This window comes from Prenolepis imparis, unplaced genomic scaffold (genome assembly GCF_030444845.1).
Source record: "Prenolepis imparis isolate NDT839.2.m4 unplaced genomic scaffold, iyPreImpa1.0 SCAF_1, whole genome shotgun sequence".
NCBI classification, from domain to species: Eukaryota; Metazoa; Arthropoda; class Insecta; order Hymenoptera; family Formicidae; genus Prenolepis; species Prenolepis imparis.
Window position 1 is genome coordinate 5,983,930 of NW_028141159.1, and position 25,429 is coordinate 6,009,358.

Here is a 25,429-nt window from a genome sequence, read left to right on the forward strand (position 1 = left end):
CAAATTTAAGACGAAGTCGCTTATTGTTAGAATATTAAGAAGTGATTCTGGTTCTCCAGTTTTATCCCCCTATTCATAAAGAGAATGACGCGCGATGCATTCGAATAAAAAATTATGTCTCGCACTATAGTGTCAAATATATATTTTAATACTTTATATAGACAAATATGCAAAAATATATTAGATTATTTGTAAGACAAAATAAAATTTTTTTTAATCTGAATAAAAATGCAAAATTTTAAAAGAGAGAAAGAGAAGAATTAAGACTGAAAATCAAAATTTTCTCTTGAATCGAAATAAAAAAAGAGAGAATCCCCTAAAAACCGATGGGTTCTTCGTCCCCGATCTTGTCTCCCTTCGTAAGTGAACGAGCGATGCAATGCATCCCAGTTTAAAAGTCGTGCTTCGCAACGGTGGCTGTCCCGGGTTCTCTGGTGGGAGAAGTGATAGTCCTCACCGGGGTATACCGCTGCAGCACATTATGCGGCTATGGTGGAATCAGTCACTGGTGAGTTGTGGGTGGTGGCTAGTCGGCGACCCATCCGTCCGTCCGTCCATCCTGTCCGTCCACACGTTCATACTTACGTCCGTGAAACGTGCTTCCGCGTCAGTCCGCGTCGCTTCGCCAGCGTCGACAATCTTCATCGATCGTGATCGAGACCTCACCGCGACGATCACGCGTCATCATCCGCGAATACGTCGCGACGTGGATTTTGGCGCCGACAATTGGACATCGACACTTGCCTTCGACGCAGGCATCGTGTCATCGAGTGATCTCCCGTTCTCAGTGAATTAAACATTGACGATTTTTTAGGATAAAGATCGAATAGCCTTTTAATAAACCATAGCTGAAGAAAGTCGAGTAGATTTTCTTACACAAGTATCAAAATGTCGATTATTTTGGTACCGGAAATTAAATCTGCGAAGCTTGTCGCGTTAAAAAAACACGAAGATTTTTATAATCGTTTTATATCAGACATTTTTTATGATTTTTAAAAAAGAGCTTCAATTACATATAATATATTATCATAGCGAAGATCTTAGTGTAGCTACTTTCTAAGGTTTTCGTGAATTTGGTAATCGGACATTGAACTTTGGATGAGCGAGAGAGAGAGAGACACGTGTTCCTGGTGTGATTTTATTATAATTCGATAAGTTCACCGTTGAAGATCTTTGGAGAGAGAAAAACTCTTTCTTCGTGGTGGATATCGCGCTGGAGAATACTGTGCCGCGATTTTTGCGAGCGGGACCTCGATGTATATCCGTGATTTGCGTGCGTTTCTCGTTACGCAAACTCAGCCGAGTTGATTTAGAACGAACGACGAGTTCATTTCACGGTGGAAGAAACGTAAAACACACGAACTTTCGACGTCGACCGCGTAAACTAGACATCTCGAAGACGAACAATCATCCTTATCATGGCTGGTCATGTGATTTTCAGCGATTGATAGAGATTCGTGCGATTATAGTAATCGACTCTGTTACGAAAGGCGCGAAATGACGATTTTATGGGAAACAAAGCGGATTGATAAAATATATTTTCGAGTAAAAACTTGGCAGACGAATCCTATAAAATTACAGGACTCGAAGACCCGCCTTCGATTACGCAAAACATTACTCCGTAGTCATTTCGTTTGAGAAAAATAGAGCGATTCGTTTCACTTAACGCGCCGTGTGCTCGATGAAACGACTTTGAACTGAGTTGAGTTCTTCAGGATTTACAAGTGATCGCGACGCTTCAGCGATGGCCGTCGCTTTGACGAAACGAAGCGAAGAAAAGATTAGCGCGATTTTCCTGTTGATTATGCGCGATAGTGCGACGAAAGGAGCGTGCAAAATTCGGCGTGATTGCGACGGCGGTCCGACGAGGATATCGTGACATTTTCGCAGAGATTCATAGCCGGAGACTCTCTTCCCCGCGAGACTGGTACCGCGATCGAAGACTCTGGAAGAACCGGGAAAGAAAAACGAACAGTCGTCGTTGTTTTAATAGAACGTAGGCATGCTCTTGTTGGGAAACGGATAGAAGATAGAGTTTGCCGTCGTGAAAGTGGCCGATCTGACGCTTTCCAAAATCGAAATCGGAGGCGCTACTTCCGTAACACATTTTGCTTCTCCGTGCTTTCTTTCTTGGTCGATTAATCGGAGCCATCGTGGTGACTAACGGAACACGATAGAAAAGTGACTCTTGCTCGAATTTGCGAAAATCGAAGTGCGGAAAGAAAGATTGTTCGTTAAGACTGCAATAACATATCCTCATCTACTAATTTCCATAATTCAAGTGGAATTGATAAGACGTAACAGAGGTAAAAATACGAATCTTACGTGTGTATCAAGAAGAGGAGCATGTCGGAAAGCTCGAGATAAAGATATTTTCCGAGAAATATAGGTCAATTCCAGATAAAGCGTTTTCGCTTATCTATGTTTTCGTTGAAAGACAGTTTGATATAACTTTTGGGATCAGGCATGCGCAGTCCGAATGACTAACGTTCTAATAGAGAATTCCATCGCACTCACAAGTACAAAAGGTTAATATTGTATATCAATGGACAACAAACGCAACGAACATTTCTCAGTCAGTATATGAATTTTCAAAGAGCGGAAATAAATAAATGGATAACTGTTGATTGAAACATAAATTATTAAAATATATTTCACTCATTTTTTTTTTTTTTTTGAGATTGGTCAAGTACACGAGCGAACGTGAGTAGAATTCAGATACAAAAAGGCCTTCGAAACCCTCAAGTATCCCTAAGTAACGTTGAAGAGGGAAACGTGAAGTACAAAACTGCTTCGTAGACCGCTTGGTAGATCTACATCTTGCTCCAGGTAACGAGATGACAAGATAATTCGGTAGAAGACGAACGCAACGTAGTCGAAGTTTCTACAATCAGGAATCTTAAAATCATATGTCCGAACTATTAAACCATCAAGACATTTTTTTTTTCATTTCACCGAAAACCAAAGTACAAAATGACGGGTTGCGATAAAGGAATGTGGACGAAAATCGCGTTTTATCGTAAATCTTTTCACGCGATCAAGATTAGAAGAGATCGACGCGTGATTTTAGCTTGTGTTTTGCTGGTTTGAAGACTCTGACAAACTACTAGCGAGAATAAAGATGTCTTGATATAAATTTTTCTTGGGTCAACAAAAAAAAGCAGAACTGTATAAACAAATATTATTCGTACAATAAAGTTTGTGAAATTTAAAACGGATTATAACAGAAAGTATCGTTTAAAGTACAAAGGCGCATCGGTACTTAATTTTGACACAATAGGACGACATGATATTTCAAGAGTAATGACTGATTACCTTGATTGATAGTGGATGCAAACGTGTACAAGTTATTTCACGAAGAAATATAAGAGCGGATTATCTCGAAGCAACAAGAGGACGACGAGTTAACGCATCGGTAATTTAAGAGACGAAACTCGATAACGATATATACAAGTGTGTGCAACGATACGTCCGTGAAAGTACGATAGTGTAGCAACAATAAATCTCGGAGCAACAATATGACGAGTTAGCTCTCCGGTGACTCAACGACTCTTCGAAAGAGTGTGTGATACGTTTTTATTTATTGATATACAATCGAGGGGTTGACCGGAGAACCGAAATACATATACACCGCCAAAATAGAGTATCCCGGTAGCAGCGGCATGTACGGGGGCGGGTCGGCGGGAAACGCGGGTTATGGGGTCGGTCTGGGCCCGGGCCCGGGCCCCTCGCACTACGCGGCTCCCTCCGCCACGGTGGGCTATCAATTGGGCCCGCCACCTCCGCCACCGCCACCCCCGTCCGCCTGCCCCACCGCCGGAAGTCAACTTCTGTCTTACGGGTCCGACTTATCGCCTCATCACATCCAGCAGGCCCACACGGAGACCCAGCAATCGAAAAGACGGAGGTAAAAAAAAGTTACATCTCCACACCGTTACTTTGTCTCTCTCTTTTTTTTTCTCAAGCTCTATAGCATAATATGCATAATGAATATTTTTTGATATGCATAATGAATATTTTTCTTGCAAGTTTGCACACTTGATCGATTTATTGAATACTCATTAGAGAGTTTGATTATTATTTGAATTATTCGTATTTTTTTTTAATTCTACAAACACATTTCATAAATAAATATAAAAATATTTTTTACGGCGCGGTTGTCGACCTGATAGTTTTCATTTTCAAGTCTATTTCCGTCGCATTTTTACGCGAGTTTTGGATGCTTGGAAACTTTCTGCCTAATCGCGAGTACAGATTCTAAAGCGTATAAATTCTCTGCCGCTTTAATCACGCGTCTTCAATTAGCGCTCGCCACATCGCAATTCATCAGCTGACGAGTCATTCTGACGTGGCGCCAACAATTCACAGAATGCGCTTGTACTGGCTTGAAAAAAAAGGAAACAAAAAAAAAGAAAACACGCGTAGGAGAACCACCTTTGAATCGAGATAGCCGGATTATCGACGGGCTTTGGCATAAAAATGCATCGTACTCTCGTAAAAGCGATCGAATGTATCGCACGTACAGAAATACTTGTCGCGACGGACGGTTCAAAAATTCTAGAACAAAATAATAACCGAGTATGTCCTCGAAAAAAATATTATCGATTAGTATACATTTAATTCTAATAATATGATTTGAAAATGAAATTAAGATTTTAAAATCAATGACTACAAAAAGATAAATTAATTAATAATTTGAACTTGACTCTTAAAATTATTATCACATTTTATATAATTTATTATTTATAATATCAATTAGGAATATATTGTGTAATTGCATAAGTTACATTTTACATAATCTAATAAAGAGACAATATTTACCAAAAGCAGATTTATAGCTGTTTGATGCAACAGAAATATTAAAAAAATATAAGTATAGTTTTACATCGGGTAATTTTATTCCATGCCGTCATCGTCGCGTATTATTGTTGGTCTTTATACGGAATGTTATTGCAGAATCAGCAAGTTTTCATCCGCATCAGCATGTTAACCGACAGCTCGCGTAACGATCGTGATTTTGTTTCTCGCTGTACTAAACTGTCCAAATATTTCGATTCAAATTAAGTAAAAAATTTATATATATAATAATTTTACGCAATTAGACACAGTTGCATAATCTAACTTCTAATCGCAAGAATCTCTCTCATTTTTAAAAGACAATTTTATTTTTTACTTCTTATGACTTTCGAATTAAATTCGATTGTCCTATATAATTTTTTTGTTTTTAAATCATTCGATTATATATTTTTCTCTATATTCTAGTCGCAACTATTTCATTTTCAAAATCTAAACGCATCCGCGCTTCGGTATTTATATTCTGCGATCGGATAAAAAGTCGATCTATCGAAAAATAGCTGCCAGCTTCCATTCGGGAGGGCGAAGGGAAACGTTTCTCTCTTTTCTTCTGCGTTCGATACCATACATCTCCGCCTCACTTTCGTCGAACCCGACGCAGTCACGCTCCATTGATCTCGGCTTCGTCTTTTAGCGGTCGGGCGCGTACGCGTGTCACGACATTCCTGTCATTCCGCTGGCAGCTTTGGGGGCTGCGTTGCTGCTCGATTAGTTCGATCGCAAGACTCCGATCCGCCGATTTGCGCGGACTCGAGGATCCGTTGCACGGATGTTTGTTCACTTGTTGCTCTCCCTCCGGAGATATGCGGCGAAAACGAGAATTTTCAATGGATTCACTCGCTCGCAGCCTCCACGTCGAGCCTTGGCATGACTCGATCCGAATTGTTTTAAATATTGAACCGGCGTTTTGAATTTTTGTTAAAGACGCGATGCAGGAATTTATACGGAAAGGAAACGCGAGAGTAAACATTTTGGCAAACTTTGTTATATATGTATACAGTCTTCGATTCAACCGTGTTAAAATATCGAATGTAATATCCCGAAGTAGAATACATATTCGGATAAAGATTATATATATAATTTTAAAGAGACACATAGAAATATCCATTTTTATACACAGAGAGAATTTTCTCGTAGAATTTACCCTGAAAATTATGGTAATCGTGGGATAATATGGTATATGGAAAGAATTTTATGAGAATTTCTCTGATTAATATTTATCACAATAAAAATTATATCTATCACAATAAAATATAAAACATGTTTGATAAACTGCATAGTAAAATTAGTCAAACATATTTTATATTTTATTCTGATAAATATTATTATTTTTATTGTGATAAATATTAATCAGAGAAATTCTCATAAAATTCTTTCCATATACCATATTATCCCGCACGATTACCATGATTTTCAGGGTAAATTCTACGAGAAAATTCTCTCCGTACACGATTGCGCAATTTGTTTATTTTTAATAAAATATATAAGCATGATAATTTTCTTTTTTTTTTTAATCGTATATATTTCTCAATTGTGTGTATTTTTTCTGCGGATATTAGAAAAAATTTTATAATAAAAAATAACGCGATACAATCGATGCATTTTACTTCCTGATATTAACTGTATTTTTAAACGAGCCTCCGCCGTTTGTTTTTCTACAATGTACTTCGCACATAAAAGATTGACACGTGTGTATCTTGTATAAAAAAACTTTTCGCGCGCGGCCTTGAACGGAGCGATACTTGGGTACAGTCATCGAAACAACGATAACGATAATCTCTCGGAACCATAACGAAACTCGTGGCAAGCCGATATTACGAGAAGGATACACATAATTATAGTCCTAGGCACGTGCGCCGTGATAAGCCCATAAGATATCTAAAAATATATATTAACAAAAAATGCCGTCGCGCGATAGATGCGAACTTTATCGGCAATTGCGATGGTGGTTTTGCGCCGTGATTGATCGATAAATTATATTATAGAGATATGCAACGGGATTAATTAACGAGATTAAAATTAGTAGTCTATATGTTAAGTGTCAAATCGTAGATGTATATCTTGCCGGAAGATAGTTTGCCGGGAGTATTTTTTTTTTACGATGCAAATGTAATCCAAACACCATTTACATAATTGGAACGTATATTAAAATGATAACTGTGTGCAATTAACATTAAATAGCAACAGAGGAAACATGTATTTGATATGTACATCGTTGCACGCACGCAATACAAAACGAACTACAGTAATCGCGCATGGGCGATTTCGAATCTCAAAACCATGAAGATAAGTTCAATTTTTCATAAAATTATAATTTAAAAAAATATATTTATTGAAAGGCAATTTAAAAATAATGATTAAGTGAAATAAATATTTTTTTTTCTTCAAGGATGCTCTCTCTTGATTAAAATAATAAAAACATCTTATCTGAATATCATTAAGAACATGTATCTCATCGATATCATATTCTCGAGAGAGGAGAGAGAAAGAAAAAAATCTGATCGATGAAAATTCTCGGTGAAATATTATATAAATCTTTAATGAATGTAATTAAGAATCAAAAGATTTTTCGTGCTATTATAAAATGCAAAAAAAGAATCTCGCGATGTACGGATCTTATTTTTTCAAGCACTAATGAGGTATTACGCTACTATGCATTCGATTCGCTCGTCCTCGTGCAGACACAAGGTGCGACGCACTGTTCGCCGCACGGGGCAAACAAACTGCGTCGATTGTAGAAGCGCGCGAACTAATGCCAGGAGCTTATTGTTAGCGCTACGCGTGCAGGACAGTGCACACACGTGCGAGTGCAACACGCGGCAAAACCCACTCGTCCCGGAATTCGTCACGTAGCGGAGATTTGCGGCCGGTCCGATCCGACGCAAATCCACGTGACCGATTACCAGATCATTACGTTACGCAATGACGTCGTCTCTCAAATTTTCCGGCAGATTTGACAGGACGAATGGAGCAAATTTCGCCACGCATTGTGTAAAGACGTACGTTAAATTCCACACTGAGAGAATTTTCTCTTAAAATTTACTCTGAAAATCATGGTAATCGTGGGACAACATGGTATGGAAAGAATTTTATGAGAATTTAATTTTATTAAACTGCATAGTAAAATGATCAAACATATTCTATATTTTATTGTGATAGATATTATTTTTATTGTGATAAATATTAATCAGAGAAATTCTCATAAAATTCTTTCCATACCATATATATTGTCCCACGATTATCATGATTTTCAGGGTAAATTCTAAGAGAAAATTCTCTCTGTGCACTTACTTGTAGATGTACATACACGTACAATGTAGGATGAAGCTTATATAGGAAAAGAGAATCCGTCAAACCTGAAAGAAAGGGGAAATATTTTATATTAGTGAGAGAAAACTTGAATACCATTTATATACTTTATTATAATTGTAATTTAAGACACTCTTCTGACACTCTTAATTTAAAAAATTAAAATATGAAAAAAGATTATGATCGATTTTCAACGAAAATTTAATTTGTCGAAACTAAAACCGATTTCGGATAGGAAATCGATATTATCGTGTGACTGATTGTGAGAGAGATACGAATAAGCGTACAAATTGCTCTTCCACTCTCGTCATGATTATCGACATCATATTCGTTCTCATGCGCGCACAACACGCTTCTGCCACAACAGGCAGGAGTCGTTGAACCGGATGGCTTGACGCCGAGGAAAGTGTGTTTCGAGATTGAAGCGCGTATTATTTTCATTCATAATTAAGACCCTGTTAGTAACGCTCCGTACGCGCGTAGCGGCCTGCAATGCATATTTATGTCATACACGATCGACATGCATCTGAACGCGCACGCCGTTCACCACGTTAAGGCAACTATTGAATGACTCTTTTCGCTTCAGAAAAAAAGATACAAAACTAACGGCAAGTATACTGAGAGAATTTTCTCTTAGAATTTACCCTGAAAATCATGGTAATCGTAGGACAATATGATATGGAAAGAATTTTATAAGAATTTCTCTGATTAATATTTATCACAATAAAAATTATAATATCTATCACAATAAAATATAAAATATGTTTGACTAATTTTACTATGCAGTTTATCAAACATGTTTTATATTTTATTGTGATAGATATAATTTTTATTGTGATAAATATTAATCAGAGAAATTCTCATAAAATTCTTTCCATGTCATATTGTCATACGATTACCATGATTTTCAGGGTAAATTCTAAGAAAAAATTCTCTCTATGAATTTTTATTTGTCGCATTTGTGTGAGATTACTGCAGTAGGAATTAATCGATATGTATTTTGTGGATCTATATCTAGTTTCATTTTCTCTTTCAAGTTTTTCTTCGATAGACAAATATAAAGCATGTAGAAAGATATGAAACATTACTTGCAATAAAATTTAAAATATATTTTTTATTTTTATTTTATTTTTTCGCATTATTTGTCTTCGATATTTTAAAATTTCGATACTATTTGTTATAATCGATATTTATATTAATTAACAACTTATATTAATATTATGAATATACATTAAGTTTAACGTGAAAAAAATGTATGCCAGAAAACTCCGGAACAAAAGGAAAGCGAATATAATAGTTGCGCATTGCAGTCTATTGTACGCATATAGAAGTACCAAACGGCGTGCACAATTAAGTCGATTTCTCGTTTCCTCTTCCTTGTGCGTCAATTTGCGTGACTTTCCGCTTCAGGCGAACTGGCCTGTCCCAGACAATAAGAATTTTCTCAGGCGTGAAAACGGTCGAGTTTCTGATCCGTTCTAATGTACCGCGGGGCAAAATCGAACGAATCTCAATATGTATAGTAATATCTGTCGCGCGATGAGACAAATATTAGGATCTCTTTTTGCGCGTAAGTGAAAAATTTGCCTTTGCAATTTAAATTTACATTATTTAAAGAAATCACACAGAGAAATTTAATATGATGAATTTATGGGAGATTCAAGTATTATCGTTAGTATTAAGAATCTAACGATATCACTATAATATCAAAGATAGTATCAAAGATCAATCAAGAAGAATCATAAGATAGTCTGTGACATCGAATCTAACTAACAATAAGGTCGAGATGTGTGGTACCAACAATCTATGATCTACAGTTTTGTGAGTCTGTGTAATATCGCGAATCTATAATAATATCAGAAGATGTCAAAGACATAGTAGAAATGGAGATCTATCGTATCGAGGATACATCGTATCGAGAATCTATGACATTTCTACTATACAATAAAGTCAAGGCTGTTGATATCGATCAGAAATCTCTCGAGAATTTATGTCGACAGAATTTTATGAGGCCAAGCGTGTAACAAGAGAGAACCTTGAGGAATTGTCCAATTGAGATGAGAGATTTATGTCTAATAAATTATTTAAAAATTTGAATTTTGTTCATCGGGTTCGTTTATATCGCAGAGAGACGTAAAATCTGAAGCAACCGAGCACATTAGCAATTCATTGCATGTATTTCCATATACACATATAAATTCTCAACAGGTCCAAAACAATACAGTCCCTCTAGATCGAATCGATCATGCCGCGCCTTTTAGGTATTCACATCGCCTCGGCATCGAGTGACGTCCAGCGATGGTGCGTCTCTCTTTCGTAGCGCCGATCGGCTATCTAACGCTTAAACTTAAGCAGTATAGGGTGACGTAATTTTTTTCATTAACGAGGACAGTAATGCCGGCGACCAGGCATAGTATATTAAGGAGAAAGAGCGTGGCCATTGGCAGACCTCACAGCACTGTCGCCGCAACGAGGGGCGGTCCATCGCTCTTCAACTCCTCGACTCTTATCCGTTCTCCAGAGACCTTATTGGTCACCACCTCCTCGATCGTTCCTGTCGTACCCTCATCCGCGTTGCCGGTCGCCACAACGATTTTCCACGACTCGCGATCGATCGGGATGCCCGTCGCGCCATCGACATTTTTCGCTCTTCTTCCCTTTCCTTCGTCTTCCTCTTCCGCCTCTTTTTTTCGTCGGAAGCGCTTAGAAAATCTTCTCCCATTTGAATTAAGCATTTGACAGTCGAATAAAACAGCTTGTTTATTCTCTATAAAACTGTCAAGTGTTTGGTCCAAATCGGAGAAGAATTTTTAATTTGTTTTCTATTTTCATTGATATTAGAATTTCGTGCAAAATTGAGAAGAATAACGCGCGAATAAATTGAGAATATATTTATAAATTAACTACAATGCAATGTCTCTTCTTTCTCTCTCTAATTAATATTAAATATATTATTTCATATTTATTTTACAAACAATTTATATATTCTATATTATTTTATTGCATATAAAATACAGTACATTTTGAAAAGGTATTCTGTCTTGATTTTGTAAGTCTGATGCCATGCAAGAAAAATAGTTGTGATACATTGTGGACCTTAAGGAACAACGAACATAAATGTAAGAGGTCGAAAGAGGGCGAGATAGGGAGATACAGAGGGGAAAGAGAGAGGAGGTCAAATCGTGACTCCGGCGCCATACGGAAAAATGCAAAAAGGCGCCACCGTAAACTGGACAGCGTGCACGTCACGCAAACTCCTCTCCTTTTTCTTCTTCGTAAGGATATAGCGTTTCTTTTTTCTCTGTCTGACTCTTTAAACTCTCAGAAGGGTGCATGAATGATGACAGAACTCGGAAGCACGTGCATCTTTATGATGACTAAAGTCCATCAATTTCTTGTTTTGGATGATGGAATATTTATGAATAAATTCATATTATCTTTACTTCGTCGTATGAATAGTAATTTAAATATTTAAATAAATTTTGTTTTTGGTCAAAATAACTAAAATATAAATCATTTCGTAATTAGAACAAATTATAAAAAAATTCGGCAAAAGTTTCGCTTTTTAGAAGAGTGATTCAAAAACATTGATTTAATGACATGATGCTAGTAATTAATATAATAATTTTTCTATGCTGTCCTCATCAAATTCCTTTATGATTGGGAAATGTTTTATTTTTCAACAAATATAATTCTCAATTTAACCAATCTATTTCCGTTATTTATTAAAAACTTGTGTAAAAGATACACTATTAGTATATAGAATTATTTGAGAAACTATTAAATATCACTATTATCTCACCACTATATCAATAGGCAATTATATTTAATCATACATGAAATTACATAATTTTGTATTATATCTAATGAGGAATCAGAAAGAATAAATAACACACATTTCGTTACATTCTAATGCGAACTGTTCGAAAGTTCGCGGAACAATCGTCTCGCGAAATTATTATCCCATTATATCGATCGACGGTTTGTTATTTCTCTAATACGACTACATTAAAAGACACGACAGTTTACGACGGTATCTCGATAGCGAAGATAACGACCGCAGCGTTTCTACCTATGTATATATACCTACGTATCGGCGCTTTTGTTCCCACGGTTTTCGCGACGTATACAAATTATCGGGCGTTCCGAGGCGCGAAATAGAGCGGGGGGTTGCCTCTTTCCTTCTATCACGTTACAAGGTCTACTTACATATAATGTGCTCGGAGAGCACAAAATAAAGGAAAGAGAGAGAGAGTACAAATGTAAACGCGTGCGTCTGTTCGGTCCTTCAATCGGCATCGTCGAAATTTCGCATTTGCCTGCCCAAATTGCTCCGTGTCAAGGGTCAAACTACCGTAATGGCAGAGCGGTCTCTCGACATCGCGTATCTTGTCTTGGATTTGCGCTCCAATTTCAGAGACGCATTCCTCAATAAATGCAGACCCATAATTTTATAGCGACTCTTAAATTTTCCGGGAACTCATCGAAAAATTCAATTGTAATTAATTTAAGAAAATCATAGTTAAAAAAGATTATACTTGCTGAAACTTGTTTCGATAAAATAATTTTATTACAAACATATTAAATAATTTCATAATAATTTATCTGTTCTTTCTTTTCATAGTTTTATAAAGCAAAAAATATTACTGCATTATATGTATATGTTCCTATCGCATCTGAAAATCTGACAAAATAATTTGTTCTCCTAGAATTGCGCAAATGTTTCGCTATTAGTAATTCTCTTGCAATTACAGGAAAAAATATAGAATACTGAAATTGCTAGAAAAGGTTTCTCGTTGCTCTTTGTAATTGTGAAAAGTAATCAATGGAATTTTCTTATTTGCAATTGATAATATATCATACTTGTTTATATTGTAATCTCTGAAAGATAATCTGAGGATTATATAAACTTAGAATTTTCAAATTCATAAATGTCTATTAAATTGATAAAGGTCTATTAATATCTGACAATGTGTAATGTAATCATAAAAAAATCTGTTTAACATGACATTTAATTATAAATTAATACTTGCATTTACACTTTCTGGACAGAGATATTTATGTCAAATATCCATATATTCTAGACTTAATATCTGACAATTTAATGACTACAAGTCGTGAGAATACTTTTATAAAGGTTAAATAGAGAGTTGACGTTTCTGACTATGATTAAAATAAACTGTTCTCCGACAAATTTATTTTAGGTTTTAATTTTGTTCGACATTTTTAGTTATCGCAGCGTGCATAGACATTGATTAGATATTAATAGACTGTACTTTTCGTTCGCATTAATACCGAAGCGAATAGAGCCACTGAGCCGACTGCGCGAGGTTTTCTATTTGCGAAACGCCTATTAAGTCGATGTAATACCGCGCTGCGCATCATTATGCGCTTCATACATCTCCCTGTCACACATTTATCTCTCTCTCGCCTTCGGCTGCCTTTTTCCCCATAATTTTCACTTATCGTTGGTTTACCTCGACAATGTACTGCCTCAAACAATTTCCTTGATCCAGAAAGACAAAGATATAGAATATACATCTTCATTTTTTTTCCTTTATCCATGCAATGTATGTCAAAAATTTTAGTGGATGGTTCGCGAATTAAGTTATGAATTTAATATAATGATTAAATTAACAGCCTATATGTGAAACAGTCAATATGTTCCATTTAGCAAATGAAAAATATTAAATACGAATAGGTACAATTAAAGTAATGAAATATCAATATCAGAAAAATTAGAATTTTATTCTTCGATCATAGCGAACATTTACGTCAATTTGCATACAACCATTTTCTTTCTTCTTCTAATACTTCAGTATAACCGAGCCCCTTTCCCCATCCGCTACGAAGATTTCTCGACGTCGTCGACTTCATCGCTTGCAAAGCACGCATACACGTCCGTTAAGTCGACGTAATACCGCGGGGCGCATCATTATGTACTCCATAAGTCTCCGCGGCTCTCCCCCTCGCCCCCTTCTTTTCAGATCTTCTCTCTTTCTCCCGTACTTCCCTCGCTCTCTCGCACGGGGAGGGGGAAGAGCAGCAGAAAAAAAAGAAAGAAACGTGGAGAACGTGGGGACGAAGGGAGTCCGAGAAGGTTCCCGCGCAGAAAGACGTCGGTGAGGGAGATGAAGGGTAAAAGGGGGCCTCGCTCACCCCTCTCGAGCGCGATACCCGGATACACTCGCTGTCGGACCCTACATCCCCACTTCTGATCCGTTGGATCTTGGATCTTACAAGCTTCACGACGAGAAGGTGAAAGGGAGGAGGGAAAGAGGCTGTATATGCCGTCTCTTAAACGCGACGTTCACCAGCAAGCGAAGCTTTGCGGAGGGGTACGAGAGAGGAACAGACCAGCATAGGGCGAAGCGGAGCGGCATAGCAGAGGGGGCAGGGGGTCCCGGTGAAGTAAGGGGGTTCCGCTTTTTCGCTCAGGGTCAGAATCGTACATCACCCGCGCGAACGCTGTGCAATATAGACTGACGATCGGTCGGATTTCTGAGCGCGAGAGAGGTCTGCGCTTTCGCAATGAGAGCATAATTTTCTATCGCGCTTAATGCCGCTCAGTAGAGACGGTATACAAGCTCTTCTACAGTAATGAGACGATCAGTGACGGATTTACGGTGCTATCCCTCCCGCCTCTCGCTCTCTATCTGTCTCTCCCTCTCGGATATATTCTTCTCCGATAGCAACTCTTAAATGTTCTCGCTTCTCGAGCTCCTGCGGCGAATTCAGCACGATCGATCGATATCGGTGTGATAATCATACACCTTGTTTAAGCCTTTTTCACGGTTAAAGATGCATAATCAGATAAATAATTGCTTAATATATATTCTTATTATAAAACTTGTAATTAAAAATTAAGGGGGAGACGCGTCTAATATTTGTCTATTCTCTTAAACTGAATCAAAGTGAAAATGATTGATTACCGATTAAAGCAATGATAAGATTTCACCAAAGATCAGTGAATATTTCACCGATCTTCAGTGAAAACACTCACACTTTGCTCCTCCGTCTTATGTGTTTGGCTGATTACGACAGCAAGATTTTATTTCACTGAAAAATCAACTGCTACTATACTAACTTTCTCATGTCAGTGAAATTTCACTGCTATATACGTATAATTGAAATCACTGCTTATTAATGAATAATATATATTGACTCTATATATTTAAAAGAGTTTATGTGACATAATATATAACAGAGTAAATTAGCGATTTTATTTTTCTCTTTGAATAATAATGTTAATTTGAATGGATAAGATGGTTACTATCGAAATGAATGGGATGAAAAGATGGATCATGAATATCGTGTACGAGAAACTTTCGTCATCGCTTATATGATACTCAAGATTGGGGGGGAAATCCGATGATGATCCTGTGACGACCAATTTTGGATCGTTCGGTCACGTTTGGTAATCCGGAAGCGATTACACTTTATGTATCGGTGCCGCGACGCACGCGGAATTTTTATCGTTTGTTCCTTTCGGGTACTGAACTCTAACGACCAATTTATCCTCAACAGATTGATATCGCGAGAATTTTTTATTTTCTACACATTTTTTATTTCATTATCACGCGATGGCGTTTTATGAGGCGTTTAGGTGATGATTGAATATTAGATTTATAAGCGAAACAATTTTGACTACACAGAGAGAAGTTTCTCTTAAGAATTTACCCTGAAAATCATGGTAATCGCGGGACAATATGGTATTATGGAAAGAATTTTTCTGATTAATATTTATCACAATAAAAATAATATCTATTACAATAAAATATAAAATATGTTTGATTAATTTTACTATGTAGTTTACTAAAATTAATCAAACATGTTTTATATTTTATTGTGATAGATATTATTTTTATTGTGATAAATATTAATCAGAAAATTCTCATAAAATTCTTTCCATATCATATATTGTTCCACGATTACCATGATTTTCAGGGTAAATTCTAAGAGAAAATTCTCTCAGTGAATCGACATAATTAATGTCATAATATTCGACAGATAGATTCTCATGATAGCACAAACTGATTAAATGTCATCTCTGATTTATTTTACAGATCCGACGAGGATGATCCGAGTGGCTGTAAATATAGGAGACTGGACGACGATAACGTGCAGGACAAGGAAAGGTTTGCAAGGTGAGTGTCAGACTTAATTCGATAACGTTAAAATTCTCTCAACGTGTCTCACCTTTGACAATCGAACAACACGTCCCTGCCCCGTTTGATGTATTATTAAGTTATTCTGCAATTTCTCCGTACCTTTTACCCACTTTCTTTTCGCGAGCCGCAGTTAAGCTCAATTAAACAACAATCGGAAACTTACGAAAGTTTATTTTCGATGCGCGCGGACATTTTTCTCTTTCTCTTCGACGTTGTTAATTCGCCTCACGAAACCACGGCCCAATGTTTCACCGGTACACCCTGTACATGCGCCTTCTCCTCGAGTACGAGAAGGTTACATACATACCTACATGATACCGGGCAATGTGAGGAGCCGATAGCGGAATGGGAAGCCCTCGAGGCTGCTCCAGCGTGGGAACATAAGGCACTTATACGCGCGCGTCCTTCAAGTTTGTATACAACGAAAGAGACACGGTATGTACTTTGATTCCCTTCCGAGATATTTCGGCTGGCACGGGCATTAAATTCGCCGGACAAAAACCAGAAAATAATGTACAACGCGTGAGACGCATAACTTACGTATAAAATATGGGCTACTCCCCTCGAATAAAAATCTACATCAAAATCCTCGAGAAATCTCTGTATGTTCGTGTTCTATAATTATGCGAGATTTGTCAAAAATTGCATATTTCTTAGTTTTCCCTCCCTCCCTTCGCCCCCCTCTATTCTTTCTTTCTCTCTATATTATTTGATATGTCTCTTTTTACGCGGTAGATTCAATTACAAAAAAATTATTTAATATTGGAAGTTAAGAAATTAAATTAAATTAATTTAATTTAATTAATGCAGAATTAAAATATATTTAATCTTCTATAAGTTTTATTATTTGCGATGTTAATGCAAATATTACATTGTATTTATTACATTTCATTAATTAGAAATTAAAATAAAATCTCACTGACATATGTTTATAAAGCTCAAACAGAGACGATCGATCTCGATTGATTGACTTATCAATAGGCAAAAGACAAAAAAGGCTCGCAGATTGAGCTTACCGCGTGTAACGTTGATCGGTCGTGACTCAGCCCCCTGCTTTGTGTAACGTGACTGTGTATGGCGTTACGTCTCTATTAAGTAGCAGGCCCATGGTGCTTTCCTACCTGATATAATCATGGTGTAAAGCCGATCATAGGTAACATATACCAAAGATGAGTACGTACGCGATTCTGTGCAATTTCAGCCATGTTTTTGCATTTATAAGAACTGCAATCGTAAAAATTATCGCATATTGTTTTGCATTATTCACACATTTATGTCTAAAATTAAACGAAACAAAGAAATTATAATAAAAATTGAAAAAATGAAATTATTTTTGATTAAGCATAATATATAGACGATAAAAAAATCTTGAATATATAAGTTCGAAGTTTTGAATACAATTTCTTCCCTCTCTTATATTTTATATTATTTAGGGGTGTGAATTTATCGATTTTTGATGCGCGTTAATATATGTAAATTTTGCATTTATATTCTCTTTAATACATCAGATACGTAATATATCTTTACTACATGTATGCCTGAAGCTACTTGACGTCAAGGTATAATAAAATTACATCCCTCTCACTGTCCTTCTGCAAGTAAGATGCAATCATCTTTCGTTTTCGAACGAGATTTAAAATGAGATTAGAAAACACATTTCTCTTTCTCTCTATGATTTTTGCGCGTGCAAATATATCTGCGAAAGGATAATACGGAATTGCTCGCAAGCGATCCCTGCGATTTATCAGCTATTTTTTTCGCAGCAAAGGATTAGCTAGATATTTCTCACATCTATTTAACTTCGCGCGCACGCGAGAGAAAATCGCACAGCCCAACTAATTTATTTTATACCATATTCATATCATTAATTATTTATTACACGATTAATTTTGATAATATATAATTAATAATTAAATAGACGTGTCATTAAAAACATTTCTTTAAAAAAAACCAATATTGAATTTTATTAAGAAAGACAATGTTTAATATTCTCCTGCAAATTCACATAGATATTTTATTTTGTAATTAAAATTACAACGCGTAAATATTTAATCTAATTTGAATCTCTCACTTTAGTAAATAAGTCGATTATTTTCCAAAAAAACAAAAAAAAAATTCTGTTACTTTTTAACGCCGGCCAATCATGATGACTGACTGTCGATCCGCCGTAATAGCAGTAACGATATCTTATCCACGGTCTCTCATCGCGTGCCGCCACGGGTGGATCCGCGGTGGTGGTTCACCTGCAATTCCGTATCCGCACTGTCGTTTCGCAGATATATACGGTGCCGCGAAAAAATATGCGCGGGCTCTGCGGCAAAAGACCGACCGGCAACATTCTGATGTCGCGCGCTCTTTCTCTCTCTCTTTCCTTTCCTCCCTTTCTCGCGCATCCCCGGTCCCCGGTCCTCTCTACAGAGAGAACCTCACTTTTAAGTTAATAACGCAATTACTGCCTCTCCTGCCGCAAGACGCGCAACTCTCTTTGCCGTTCGTCCTTCTCTTCCGAGTTGCTTCTCTTCTCCTTTTTCTCTTCTTATGCCGCCTCCCACCTCAAGATTTCCCCAGGTCTCGCGTCTTGCATTTTCTCGACATTAATATAGGCACCGGCACTTTTGGCGTCGCGATAACTGCGAAACGATTGTTGTTGTCGCATGCCAGCGGTTAACCAAAGGGATGAGCTCTCTCTCTTCATCCCTCTTACTGCGATACCGATGCGGTTGATTGTTCGCCAAAGAATTTGGAGAACGTGGCCCGTTATCATTAGTATATTTTTTAAATACGACACTAATTTTGTTTAGTATTTTTTATAAAATTTGTTAATAATTGAAGAGACTTTCTATTGTATATATCAACAGAACATGATTATATAAAAAATATTTCTCCTCTTAAAAAAATATTTTTTAAATATACTTTCCTTAAAAGATTTTATTTTTGTAGAGAGTCTAATTTGAATTCTAAATATATATAAAGTGTTTCACAAAGCAAATCATTATTTTCTATTTCATAATAATGTAAGATTTTCTAGAGAGGATGAAAATAATGCGTCAGAGAGTTAATGGAGAGCGAAAAATTTGTGCACTAGCATGTGTTAATTAATCGCGGAAAAAATCTGTGAAATCGCTCCAGAACTATTTTCACTCCAATTTTCCAATGTTACACGCCAGGCACGAATTGGCGAATGAATAATATTCACCGCGAATATGCGGAACGTTGGTTAAATCATTTACAAACGAAGACGTTATAATCGCACGCGTGAAACGGCAGCGTGCCGAGCCATAAATTTCCACGCAACATATTTACTACCGCGAACGAATAATCGCAACGTTCGCCGCACATAGACACGTTATAAATGACGACTGTGCTCGGATTTATTGCAGCATCGTGTTGACACAGCCCTTTTCCGACAGCTTATTAATTTCCTTTTTACTTCCTGTTCCAATTGACGTATATCAAAACACCCGAAAATTTGGGTGTGTGAAGTTGGCACCTTTATTATTATGCTATCATAGTTCTGTTAAGAGTTCTGAGTTATTTAGAACCATAGGAAGAGTTCTTGATAATTTTTAGAAATAGTTCTGGTCATTACGATAACGAAAATCAGTTTCAAAAAATAGGGGTACCAACTTCACATTTTTTTATACATCGAGTTCCAATAGTTTTGAGCAGAGTTTTAAGGTTCATTTAAATATAGTTATATAGTTCCTGATTGTTTTTTTAAAAGAGTTCTGCAATTTTTAGATAAGAAAACGTACCTTTAATATCGAAGATATTTCTAAAATATGAAGTTCTCGTGAAAAACGTTAGAGTTAGTGATTTTCTAAATGTTTCGTAAGTGTATTAATTTTAAAAAATCAATCTCTTCGAAACTATAATAGATAGAGTCATGCGGTTTTCACGTTTTTTCTTGTCTTATCGAGTACGATTCAGAACTCTAACGTCTTTCCCCAGAACTTGATATTTTAAAAATATCTTCGATATTGAAAGTATGTTTTTTTCTATAAAAATTGCAAAACTCTTTCAAAAAATAATCAGGAACTATGTAACTATATTAAACAATTTAAATTTACTCACCTCACGGTTGCTCCTTTGTTGCCCGATGCCTCCCCGGGTCTTCTTCTCGTACAAGTTTCGAAACACTTGCATTCGCGTTATTTTTTTTCGTTCGCGACGCGCGGCGACGCCCGGGTTTTAGCTATCACAATCTTCGACGCGTTTCGGTAAAACGCGAGACTCCGCGAGAGCTTATTCGCGCGCGAATAAAACCGAAGCTCCATTTTCGCGTCGCCGTTTTTTTCAAGACCCACTTTTCGCAGGGGCTTATCGAACGAAGATGATCAAGAGAGCGACTTCGCCGCGACGCACTCAAGTCGCCGAAGGATGCAGCGAGACGAACATTGAGCGAGATTCACGATCGACGAGATCAATCTCGCGCGTGCGATCGCGATTACGATATTGGTACGTGCGACGCGATCGGATTTATACGATAATTAACCACCAAAGACGCTAATTAATACATTCGTCCTTTCGCGGATCGGCAAGAAACGCGCGACCGTTGATTACGAACAATCGAAGAAGAGCACTGGAGGTGGAGCTAGACTGGCGCTGCCAGATTCGGAACGCGCAACGACCAACGACACGTCGCGACAAGTCGTAGTGGTGGGGCATTGTAGGGCTCGCGACGCAACGTACGTGCGAGGTTCAGCGAATCACGTCGCGACTACATACCCGCATCACTACGACCTGGTAGGGGTATGTAGTCGCGACGTGATTCGCTGAACCTCGCACGTACGTTGCATCGCGACCCGTACAATGCCCCACCACTTCGACCTGGTGGGGGTATGTAGTCGCGATGTGATTCGCTGAACCTCGCACGTACGTTGCGTCGCGAGCCCTAGATGCCCCACCACTACGACTCGGCGCGACGTATCGTTGCGCGTTCCGAACCTGGCAGTGCCAGTCTAGCTCCACCTCCAGTGTTCTTCTTCGATTGTTCGTGATCAACGGTCGCGCGCTTCTTGCCGGTCCGCGAAAGGACGAGTGTATTAATTAGCGTCTTTGGCGGTTAATAATCGTATAAATCCGATCGCGATCGCACACGTGAAATTGATCTAGTCGATCGTGATGAATCGCGCTCAATGTTCGTCTCGCTGCATCCTTCGGCGACTTGAGTGCGTCGCGGCCAAGTCGCTCTCTTGATCATCTTCGTTCGATAAGCCCCTGCGAAAAGTGAGTCTTGAAAAAAGCGGCGACGCGAAAATGGAGCTTCGGTTTTATTCGCGAATAAGCTCTCGCGAATCTCGCGTTTTACCGAAACGCGTCGAAGATTGTGATAGCTAAAACCCGGGCGTCGCCGCGCGTCGCGAACGAAAAAAAATAACGCGAATGCAAGTGTTTCGAAACTTGTACGAGGAGGCCCGGGGAGGCATCGGGCAACAAAGGAGCAACCGTGAGGTGAGTAAATTTAAATTGTTTAATACAGTTACATAGTTCCTGATTATTTTTTGAAAGAGTTTTGCAATTTTTATAGAGATAAAAAAACATACTTTTAATATCGAAGATATTTTTAAAATATCAAGTTCTGCATGGAGAAAAACGTTAGAGTTCTGAATCGTACTCGATAAGACAAGAAAAACCGTGAAAACCGCATGGCTCTATAATCTATTATAGTTTCGAAGAGATTGATTTTTTAAAATTAATACACTTTTACGAAACATTTAGAAAATCACGAGTTCTGGTCGAAAATGCTGGAGTTTTGAATTGTACACGATAAAACAAGACAAAAAAGTGAAAACCGCATAGCTCTATACCTGTTATAGTTTCCGAGGTATCGATTTTTTTAATTCATCGGAACGTATTAGAAATTTTTCGACGTATATGTCAAGTCGATGTATATGACATACGTAAAGGTTCGTTTTTTTATCTAAAAATTGCAGAACTCTTTAAAAAAATAATCAGGAACTATATAACTATTTAAAAGAACCTTAAAACTCTGCTCAAAACTATTGGAACTCGATGTATAAAAAAATGTGAAGTTGGCACCCTTATTTTTTGAAACTGATTTTCGTTATCGTAATGACCGGAACTATTTCTAAAAATTATCAAGAACTCTTCCTATGGTTCTAAATAACTCAGAACTCTTAACAGAACTATGATAGCATAACATAGGGGTGTCAACTTCACACACCCCGAAAATTTAGAGAATATTTTCAAATACTATTAATATTATATCCCAGTACTATATTAGTATATTAGTAATATTAATACTATATACTATCTAATGTAATATACTGAAAAATATATTTCAAATTCTATTTTATGAAAATATGAAATAATATTGAAATATTAATTTTTTGTATGAAAATATTTAGCATAACGAGATTTAAAAAATTGTGTTTAGTTTTTCATCTATTTTTATCTATATGTCACAATAATTTTTTATTTTTGTGTTAAAATAAGATATAGTCATATTTTCCTCATACATGCATTGCATATATCAATCTTAATTTCTTTTAATTAATATGTAGAAAGAATAATCTCCCATAAAAATAATCTTTCTTAAAATCATTACAATATAATATACAAAGAAATGCCAAGGGAGAAAGAGAGAGAGAGAGAGGGAGGAAGACTTTCTTCCGGAACTTTCTTCCTTCTTACGGAACTTCTTCCTTAAAACGGTAATCAGACATAGCAGGCGATGTCGAGTCTTCGCAGTTGGCAAAAGTTTGCGGGAGGATATTACTCGCCGAAGTAACTCGGAGTCACCTTAAGAAGACTCTAAACGATGGAGAGATTATCTTGCACCGAAGTGAAAAGCACGTGCCTTAAACGCCGTATAAGGAAAGCCAGCGGTGGCTCGCTATAGAGATCGTCGTGCAGATTGCTCTCATAGGCCAATTAATTAAAAAGCCTCTCTGGCGTAATAAGTCGCGGAACGGTGAACGTACGGGGAAAATTAACCCTAGAATGCTAACAACCGGGGGTTACATATTGGGAATCTCTTCGTTCAATCGTTGCAACGATAGCCTATCGTGATTAAACTTTATTCAAAGTTCACCTTTCATTATATGCAACGCGTTGAATATCAATTTCCGAATTTCGTACATACATATATATATATATATATATATATATATATATATGCTGCAGAATATAAATAGAAGGAGGATCGCGCAAGATTCGAGAGATGGAATATCGTATTAGAATATAAATTGAAAAGAATAGCAAACAAGATGGAAATATGAAATAAGGAAGTTATATTATCATTAAAGTTTTTTTCTCAATCGCAAATAACATGGCCGTAGTCGGATCATGCGGATGTATAAAGCCTGTAGCATCCGCTCCTTTATCTGTTTCAGTAATCAAGGCGATACAAGAGCACTCTTACGTCCATTTATTATTCTTATGTATATTCTTCTATTACCGGAGCATACAAGGGCGCAGCGAATGCATTATTTACTCGCCGATCCTTAATTTCATGCACATCGACGCAGCCACATATATTTGTGGGAAGCGAATTGTAACGATAAATCGTACACTGAAAAAAAAAATTTGTTAACTTGACTAAACCTTTCAACTAAATTATTATTTTGTTAATTGAACATATATTAGTACTTGAGTCAAATATACGTTTTGTTAAATTTAATATGTTATATTTAATTTAAATATTTCTATATGTTCAATTAACAAAATAATATTTAGTTGAAAGGTTTAGTCAAGTTAACAAATTTTTTTTTTCAGTGTACAATTGAGTTACGGCGATTTGCGTACAACTCTGTTTCGCAAGTTCGTAAATTCGTGCACACGAGTTTTCGAGAATATCTAAAGGACGAGGGAGAGTGTTAGGGGATCATTAGACAATCCTTATGAATAGACGTTATCAATTACGCATTGTAAGTCGTATTTTACATTGCTTTATATAATCGTGTATAACAACTTGCGTTATCTGTTATCGAAGATAAAGCATGTTGGATGATATCGAAAGTATTCGAAGCGATATCGAGAACAAACTATCTATCTAACAGCGTCCCTAAAGCGGAGCGGAGCGATTCGATGATAACTCGCTTTCTTCGCGATCTCGCCTCCTCCTTGTACGACGGGATAATTTTTCTTCTTCATGGGACTTCGTATGTGTAACACATTTCTGAACCAACACTAGATCACCGCGACATAGAAAGTTGTGTACAGGGTGTACGAACGTCACTGATGATTGATATTATAAATACAAGAATTTTAGATCATATATTTAAAAGAAATGTAGAAAAAATTCACACTTCAAAAATTCAATTATTTAACAAAAATCCAAGGAGTCAACGATGAATATTTTGATGAAATATTCTTTATAAATGCAATAATATTTGCATTTGTTATTCTGCATAATATTTGCGCGTTTTCACTAATTTCATTATAGTTTATAAAGTCCTTATTTTCTCTTATCGCGTTTTTATTATTGCTTTTTACTGCTAATTAATTAACGCGAAATAAATTGGTAAATAAATCGCGTATTACATTTCGTCTTACCTTACAGTTTTAAGTTTCTTGCGCGAGGATGCATCGTATTTTACGCTTGAAACAAAGTCACGGCGGATAAAAGGATCTACTACCTCAACCTTCAACTAGTATCCTCTTTTTCACGTAACGTGACCGGTGTTACGGGGTCAGTGTTGACCTCTAGGTCTAGGGGTCAGGGCACTTTTACCGTGTCGTCCACCGCAGCATCCGACGAACTCTGTGTATCAAATAGCGTGATAAATGCGGTATCTTGGTCCATTGTGGCTCGCCTTCGGTGTAAATTATTACCGATTAAAAACTACTACGGTATTTTATATTTTGCCACTTTATACATATATTTCAAAAAAGCAAGAAATTATATTTTTTATATATTATATGGTCAAAGTGCAATTGGTGAAAATCTTTTAATTTTTATTTTATTTTAATATACATTCAGTTTTTTGCAATTAAGTAAATATTGTTAAAAATACCATATAATTTTTATTAATGTCTATGTTAACATTAATATTCGGAGGACAGAGAATCTTCTTTTTCTAAAGAAGTATTAAACAAATTTAACAATCGAGACAAGTTACTACACTGAG

At 36.8% G+C, this 25,429-nt stretch overlaps 1 protein-coding gene across 6 annotated transcripts in view; it reads left to right on the top strand.

Moving 5' to 3' along the window:
- The window catches only part of Tgo (Aryl hydrocarbon receptor nuclear translocator homolog tgo), a 43,360-nt gene that overhangs the window by 3,974 nt on the left and 13,957 nt on the right, over positions 1-25,429 (top strand). For 2 of the 6 annotated variants that reach the window (XM_083051212.1, XM_083051229.1), the window contains exons 1-2: positions 513-3,907; positions 16,230-16,310. In XM_083051212.1, the coding sequence (XP_082907338.1) occupies positions 3,663-3,907; positions 16,230-16,310 (326 nt within the window). In that variant the 5' untranslated portion in view covers positions 513-3,662. Of the gene's footprint in view, positions 1-511; positions 3,908-16,229; positions 16,311-25,429 lie in introns of those variants that run through there. The other 4 variants (XM_083051255.1, XM_083051247.1, XM_083051220.1 and 1 more) reach the window with 3 other exon arrangements.